At 35.5% G+C, this 8,778-nt stretch overlaps 1 protein-coding gene across 1 annotated transcript; it reads right to left on the bottom strand.

The window, feature by feature from the left end:
- Positions 1-6,232: 6,232 nt before the first annotated feature.
- LOC145015478 (peroxidase N1-like) lies at positions 6,233-7,670 on the bottom strand. Its single transcript, XM_078973956.1, has 3 exons — positions 7,201-7,670; positions 6,912-7,077; positions 6,233-6,817 (listed from the first exon to the last, which is right to left on the bottom strand). The coding sequence occupies exons 1-3, from the start codon at positions 7,600-7,602 to the stop codon at positions 6,399-6,401; spliced, it is 987 nt and encodes a 328-aa protein (XP_078830082.1). The 5' UTR covers positions 7,603-7,670; the 3' UTR covers positions 6,233-6,398.
- Between the last annotated feature and the right edge of the window lie 1,108 nt (positions 7,671-8,778).

Here is an 8,778-nt window from a genome sequence, read left to right as displayed (position 1 = left end):
TCCATGGGTAGGCTGCCTCACTTCCTCGTCTTCTGAGTCGGTAGACCAAACTTCCGTGCTGCCGAATTCATCACCTTTAACCGAACCCTGCACAATAAGAGCATTAATAGAAGGGTTAACGGCAGACTTCTTCTTTCTCAACTCATCCAGTCTTTTCTGCAACACGGCTTCCTCGTCATTCCCATCATCTTTTTCAGCCATCTTCTTAAGGACACAGTCCTTAGCATAGTGATTCTTCCCACCACAGTAGAAACAGCTTACTCCAGAATCACCATCCACCTTCGGTTCCTTTTTGTGCTCCTCAGCTTTCGGTTCATTAATCACTTTTTCAGAGTTGTAACTCCCCTGCCAGCTTCGGTTTTTGTTGATGGGGAATCTCTTCTTTATGAACCTCTTGGGATTGGACACCATCATGGCATAATCCTCAGACGTGAGATCATATTCCTCCAGGTTCAGATCTTCATCCTCCATCGCAGCTTTACTTTTAGATAGGAGGGCCAACGAACCGAGACTAGAAACGACGTTCTTTTCTTGCAGCACAATCTTCTCTTGGGACTTGAGAATACCCACCAGTTTCGCCAAAGAGTATGATTTAAACTGCTCATGGGCTTTAACTGTGGAAACCACTGCTCTCCATTCAGACCTCAGACCATTCAGGAATGTAACCTTCTGTTCGATAAGCTTCCTTTCAATATCGTGTTTGATCATCTTGCTGAGAAGATGATTGAAGCGATCGAACGTCTGGGTCACAGTTTCTTCAACCCCTTGCCTGAATTCTCCAAACTCAGATAGGAGCAAAGTTTGAATAGAATGTTCAAGATCCTCGTCTGTAGAATACAGTTCGCGAAGTCTATCCCAAACATCCTTTGCCGTCATGCATGAGCTAACCAATCTGAATGTATCGGACTGAAGGGCGAACCTGATCAACCTTAATGCCTTGATATTGCACTGGAACTTATCCTTTTCATCTTGTGCAATATCTTTCACGTCCTTTAGCAGATCATTGTACTCTTTTTGTGTCTTGATGATTCTGGACGTTGCAGAATGAGAAAATGGTCCATTGGTGATGGCTTCCCAAATGAGATACCCATTATCCTCCAATCCAATAACGTAGTCTTCGAAGTGATGTGCCCATATTTCATAGTCATGGGTGTATACGATCGGAATCTTTGTCATCGAACCAATGCTGTTGGAAATATTAATAAGGTTTGATTGTGTCGCGTCCATTATGATCGTAAAAACCTGTTCAAAGATCAGACTTGTAATAAAGCAGATTAGGGCAAAGTAATAAATATCAAGATACGTCAATAAAGAGATGACGGCTCAATAAATATTGATGATTGTGGAAAAACCCTAATGGAAATCTTTTTCACAGAAAAGATGTGTATCAATTACACAGCCTCCTGCTCTGATACCAATTGATGAGATTTAACAATCTTTTAATCTATAAAGATCGATTAGATCTTGAACAAGTAAGTAAACAAAGACGATAAAAACACAATAATAAGAACGAGACAAGATTGAATCAAACGTGTCGAATGATTAAACAAAATCCTCAGAAGAGCTCGATTAAGAACATCAACTGTAGAGGATTGGAAGGTTACAAGAACGATCAAAGAAACCTGTTGTCGTCTAGATGTATCGCTATTCTCAGATCTCTAAAACCTTAACCTAATATGCATGTAAGCGAAAACTTATATACAAAACATAAAAGGTACACGGTTGGACAGGCCCAAACCAGAATACAGAATAGCATAATCAGTCGAGCCCAAAGGATGCAATCTACAAAGCCCAACAATAAGCATAAACAGAACTTACAATTATTTACACTAGTGATCTACATCTCTTTAAATCTCTCAGTGTAATGTCACTTCACTTCGTCACCTGTGATATACATAAACTGAGTGGGTCAGGTTGGGAAACCTGGTGAGTACATAGGGTTTTCAACCCACAATAATATAATTATTATGTTTAATCAAACAATCAACCCAATTACCCATCCCCATTATCTTCTTTACTCTTTAAGGATTTAACCTAAGAGTCATCTATCCTTCATTCGTTAATTCCGAAGTCCCTTACTTCCAGGGTTATAGGACTGACACTAAATACATAGCTGCCAATGTTCGTTCATAAAGCACTAATTCCATAGCTGCTATATCTTACTCATCGGGTACTAAATCCATAGCTACCAGTGCTCAACAGGTACTAAGTCCATAGCTACTAATTCCTACAGGTACTAAATCCATAGCTACCGGTGTCTAACTAATAGGTACTAAGTCCATAGCTACCAACTCCTAACAGGTACTAAATCCATAGCTACCAACGTCTGACAGGTACTAAGTCCATAGCTACCGGTGTTTGTCCCATAGGCACTAAGTCTATAGCTGCCAATGTATACTCACGTCATCTTCTATCTCTCATCATTCATCTACCCATCATCATACCCAACATATTCGTATATATAAAATACGTATACAGTTTAAATCCTTTAAAACATGTATAAAACGTTCATCCAGCATAGACAGCAAGTATCCAGATAATATGCACACATAGCACGTAGTTTATATAAAATACTTCATATCTATGTGTAAGATGAAAGGGACTATGCACTCACAACACGTAAATTATATAATAAATACTTCATATCTATGTGTAATATGAAAGGGACCATGCACTCACAACATGTAAATTATATAATAAATACTTCATATCTATGTGTAAGATGAAAGGGACCATGCACTCACAACACATAAATTATATAATAAATACTTCATATCTATGTGTAAGATGAAAGGGACCATGCACTCACAACACGTAAATTATATAATAAATACTTCATATCTATGTGTAAGATGAAAGGGACCATGCACTCACCTGATAGGCGGTGACTCAACACTCGGACATCGCTTCGATACTCTCAAAGCAAATTCCTTCGATAAAACCTAGTACCAATACCACTAGGGTTTAGTCTAACGATAACCGTGACTAATTAATAATCTAGCTATTATTATTATTATATAAGCGTTAAATAACACTCAATATAACTCATAATAATAGCCCAAATAATTATTTTCAGGTCCTAATAATGTTACTATAATTAATTAGAAGCTATATTAAAACTAGCGTAGGCGTAGCTCACTTACAGCGGGTTTTTCGCAAAACCGGGCTTCGTTGGAGCAGCGTTTCCCGAGCCGAAAGGCTCTTTTCTCGGAGCCGTCGGGCGCTCCGGGGCTTCCGCCTCGTGCTAGGGAGTTACCCTAGGCTTTAGGGGGGTTAGGGAGGCTTAGAGAGAGAGTTTAGAGAGAGAAAGAAGGGTTTGAATGTGTGAGAATGAACGGAACCCGGCACCTCTATTTATAGGGGTGCTGACTGGTCTACTCGCCGAGTAGGGGGGACCTACTCGCCGATTTGGTCCATGTGGTGGCCTTCTGGTGGTGCCACGTGTCCAACTCTGGTGGTGCCACGTCACCCCCTATCTCGTATCAGCCTTCAAACTTAGAAAAATCATAACTTTCGCATACGAGCTCCATTTTTGACGTTCTTTATATCCACACGTAGGTAAAATCAAGATCTACAACTTTTGTTTAGACTCCATCAGCTAATTCTCGACCGATCTCAAATTTAACAGTAGGAGGCGTTTAGACTGTTAAATGACCGCGAAGAATTCATAACTCCTTCATACGGACTCCGTTTTCGTCTGTCTTTTTACCGTTGAGTTCTTATTAATGAGATCTTCAACTCTCATTTAGGTCACGTAAGCCAAAAACCGCTCGAACTAAAATTCGAGTTTCGGGCCGTGCACTACTAAGCCAAATCTTAGAAAAATCATAACTTCTTCATACGAAGTCAGATTTGGGCGTTCTTTTTATCGATGTTCTTAGTTTAACATATTATACGACTTTTTTTTTAGATTGATAAGGATAAATCTCGCTCTATCATAAATTCACTATTTACGCTTCCCGGTGCCGTGCTGGTTTTGCCGTAAAACTTCGATGGGCCATAACTTCTTCGTTATAACTCGGATTTCGGCGTTCTTTATATGTACGGAAACCTTGTGACATATTCTACAACTTGGTTAAGATTATTTATTCTAAATAATCTTTTGTCGAAAAGTCATTTTCGACCCCTATTGCCTCTAAGTTGACTAGCCCGGATCTGCGGGCGTTACAGCTACTTTCTTACCCTTGCTGTTTTTATCGATCCAACGACTCTCTTTACAAATGGGACAAACTTGCAATGAATCATGTTCTTTCCAAAACAGAAAACAATCATTTTTGCACACATGTATCGACTCATACCCCAGACCAATAGACTTTAGTTTCTTTTTGGCTAGATAATGTGAAAGGGGAACCTTGTTGTCGTGCGAAATGCTGATTGCAACAACTCAAGGAGTTGATCAAATGAACTATCAGTCCATTTGTTGTTCACCTTGATGTGCATTAACTTTGCTATTAACTCAAGGGAAGAAAAGGTGCAACCATGATACAATTTAGTTTCAACTTCTTCTAACAATTGTGCAAAATCCTCATCCATACCGCTACCCCTTGTATTCAAGGTTCCTTCATCGAGGTTGGTATCATTTTCACTCGACTCCCACGTCACATCATCGATTAAATCAAGCATTTTGTTACTTGGCAAAACGATTGGAGGAATAAAAGATTTACCATGATAGATCCAAATTTTGTACGACTTACTGAAACTATTTATAAATATATGGCATTCCACTACAGTTGGGTACTTAAGGTAACGGTTATCACATTTTTGACATGTAAATATGATTTTACCATTACTATCAATGTGTGAGTTGGACTTCTTGATAAAAGCTTTGAGTCATCCTTGGAACTCTGGATAGTTTCGATGTGGATTACTAGTCCAACTTTTAACAATAGACATGATGTTGCTAAAACATAATTTCGGGTTTAGAGTTTAGTCTACGAAATTAGCATTGTTTTTTTTTACAACCCACATTGTTGTTTTTTTTTTCAAAAATTATCATCCTAGTTTTAAATAAATATATTATGTTGTTCTTTTCTATTGTAGTGGTTTACTTTATTTTGTTGTTTTCTATTATAGTAGAGTTATTATGTTGTTCTTTTTTACCATCGATATATATATATATATATATATATATATATATATATATATATATATATATATATATATATATGGGTAAAGTGAATATACCTAACAACCTTATATAAGTTTAGGTACCTAACCTTATTAAACTAGATCATTTTGTATTAAATTTTCATTGCAATCATCCAAGGTTCCTAAACTTTATCCCTAAACTTGATTTACTTAAATTTTTTTTGGAAATTGATCATTATATTTCTCCTACATCATTTCATTTGTAGCGGTAGGATATGAAACCTATCAGGCGGTATTCAATAAAAAGACGTGATGTAAAACAAAGATATTGGTGAAAGTCCAAAGATTTTGGAGTAATAAAGTTATGAGGTTGAAGTTTAAGAACCTTAGCTAATTACAATGTAAATATGATACAAACCGATGTAATATTATGGAGTTAGGTACCTAAGCTTATATAAGGTTGTTAGGTATATTCACTTTACCTATATATATATATATATATATATATATATATATATATATATATATATATATATATATATATATATATATATATATACTTGTAATCATATTAATCATGTTTTAACTTATTTGTAATTTTATAATCCAAACTAATTTTATATATAAATTAGTTTTAATTAAAAAAAATTTCAATTTGTAAGTTATAAATTTCTTGAAGGTATACAAGTAAAACGCATGTCTCGTACGTATCATTTCAATAGAGTCACGTGTCAAGTTACCAAGTCTCGATGATGACCACCCTTTGGTTGAAATCCTACACCATCTAATTGTGTGTTGTGTATTTTTATGTGAAAATGTATTTATTTGTATAAGTGGTTAGCCATAAGTCATAAGCCTTACTGCTCATGGTTTATGACCAATGGATTAGGGCTTAAGGCATATGGAAATTATTTTTCTTCCAAAATGACAATCCTCCTAAGCCTACATTTGGTTTTTATCTTCTTCGAAAATGATATGCAAATGAAAAGTCGTAGTTTCGTTTTTGATGAATAACTGGCAACATATGAATACAAAGTCAAGGTTTGGTTTAGTTTAATATTCGATCCAAATTCATAGTCATAATTTTTTGAAATCTCTATAAAGTCAATGCGTTAAACGAGGAATTTGTCTCAGGTCAAAAACATGTGGGACTATCAATATCATTACCAACTTTTCGTGTTGTGTATTACAATAACTAATCACATACACGTAAGAATGGAAAATTTACAGTTTTTTATAGAGCTTCCTACGTATTAAAAACTTTTTCCTATCAAACCATTCTGGATTCGAATTATAACATCCGTCATTAATCAATTAATTGCACTACAAACCCGACGAATTTCTCCTTGAGTCCCAGTTTTCACCTCAATATTACCCATCCTCACCATTGATCTTGCAAACTCAACGTTAAAAGTCAATCCAAGGAGTCCCCTAACTCCAAGAAACCGTTGCACTAACCTTTGTGTTGTTGGGTTGCTCCATAGCACTTGATCAGATTCAAGTACACCTCTCCCGTTCCTCAGGTTTGCATAGTATGAATTGTCAAACCTGTTTTGGCTTCCTGTATCTAAAGCCACACGCCTTGAACTATCTCCTCCGTTGGGGCACAGGTTTCGGAGTGTGGGAAGGAAGGCTTGGTTAATAGATGGGTCGGGTCCATTGGTGTTGTTGAAGTTGTATAACCTGTAGCTGAACAATGCACAGGCTGCCGTCCCAATGGTGTGTGCTCCTGGAAATCAGTAAAACCCATAGACGCATCAGTTTAATACATTGATAGTACGTAACTGTTGCAACGGTTGAAGTGTTATATATGCTTAACTTACCAGAAAGGGTAACAAGATCTTGGGCGTTAAGACCTTTCTCAGCAAACTTCCTGATTTGGACATCAACGGCGTCATTGAAAGCAGGAAGATTTGCAGTGTCAGCAGCACGTGAAACCAATCCATCTCTACGACCTAATGGCACTGCCCAGCGCGCAATTCCCCCAGCCTGAACAGTGAACAGCGATTGGAAAAATAGAATAAGTACAAGTTTTAAGCCAACAACGTACGTAATATTTCTACTGGCGACTTGGAAATGCTTAAACAAGGTATTGAGAAAGTAATTAATTACCAGAAGCACAGAATCACGGGCAGCCAGTGCAAGAATATCAGCACAGGAGACGACCCCAGGACAAACCCTTTCGAGCTCCGTCTTTGCAGCATCGATAATCTCGAAGCCTCTCAATAGAGAATTGGGCGGAGCAGTTCTCTCACTAGAAGGACCATTGAGTAGGATAGAGGCGTCACAGCCATTAACAAAACAATCGTGAAAAAACATTCTAACCAAACCGGGTGGGACTCCTGCGTTGGCCCGATCAGCTGCTGCAACTGCAGACTGCACAATGGCTTCAACTCTTGGGCATGAGGTCTGGTAGAAGCCATTTCGGGTGCCTTGGCCTTGTGCCAAGCTGGTCAAGGTGGCTAACAAGACAAGAAAGAAGAGGGGTATTTTGTTATTACAAAAAACCTCCATTGCTAGTTCACTACAAAGATTTGTATAATTGGTTATGTATTGGATTTGGTAATTTGATGATGTGAGGAAGAATGTATTTTATAGTGAGTGGAGGTGGGGGAGTGAAGAGAAAGTCAAAGACGCGGCAGGTGATAAGAGTAGACAAAGTCGACCATAGGAGATACATAGAGAAAGAGTCAATCTTTTGATGGATATCTATCCATGCAATTTTTTGTGTATAAAATAAAATAATCATTGGGAGACTATAGGATGATTTATATACAATAATTTTTTTTATTGGTGCTTTAAAATTTTATATTATATAATTCTATAATACATAAATTATTTTTTTATGAAAAAAAATTATTATGTATGAATAATTTCCCTTATACATTAATATCCAAAAAAAGCACGTACATATACATTCATTAGGGTTTTACTATGGTACGTAAACTATGTAACGTGACAAGTTGAGATTTGACATTTTGTATAGCCATAGTTGAAATAAAAACAGTTTTTAATATGGTGAGTTATTGCAAATTATAACATATTGAAATAACATTAGAAGTAAGATACATGTATTACAATTAATTTTAGAAAAAAATTAAATACAAAGGTAGAACTATAAATTTATAAGAAAATAAAAATAAATAATGAATTATTATTATCAAAATGTTTTTTATCTTTTAGATTTAAACAAATAATTTAAATAATTAAAACAAACTAATTAACTTTAATTTTGGGAAATTTAAAATTTATATCAATTTATTAATATTTTTGTTGCAACTATTACATTAAAATATTATATGTAATTTAATAAAATAGAAAAAATTTATAAAATAACATACGAAAAAAAAATTTAAAATAACTACAAAATGAAATTTATCAAATTGAATAAAAATATGACAAGTGAAAAATAAAACTTTCGATTGATACCAAATTTAAAACTTCTTAATATATCATTTTTATCCTTTGATTTCTTAAATTTTTGTATTTACCTAGGTAATATATATATATATATAATAGGATTTTTCTATAGTTAACACTTTTGTTTTAAATTTGAGTTTTCCTATGTTTCGACATTAATGTTATTTACGTTTCCATGGGTATTTTTATGTACATCTCCTATATATGAGTCCGGTTACATATAATTTGTTTTCATTCAATGTAAATTAGAAATTTGTACGTTATTTATTT

This window comes from Lactuca saligna, chromosome 9 (genome assembly GCF_052625555.1).
Source record: "Lactuca saligna cultivar CGN05327 chromosome 9, ASM5262555v1, whole genome shotgun sequence".
In the NCBI taxonomy this organism is placed as follows: domain Eukaryota; kingdom Viridiplantae; phylum Streptophyta; class Magnoliopsida; order Asterales; family Asteraceae; genus Lactuca; species Lactuca saligna.
The sequence above is the reverse complement of the archived record's forward strand: the minus strand, read 5'-3'. Positions and strand labels throughout refer to the sequence as shown.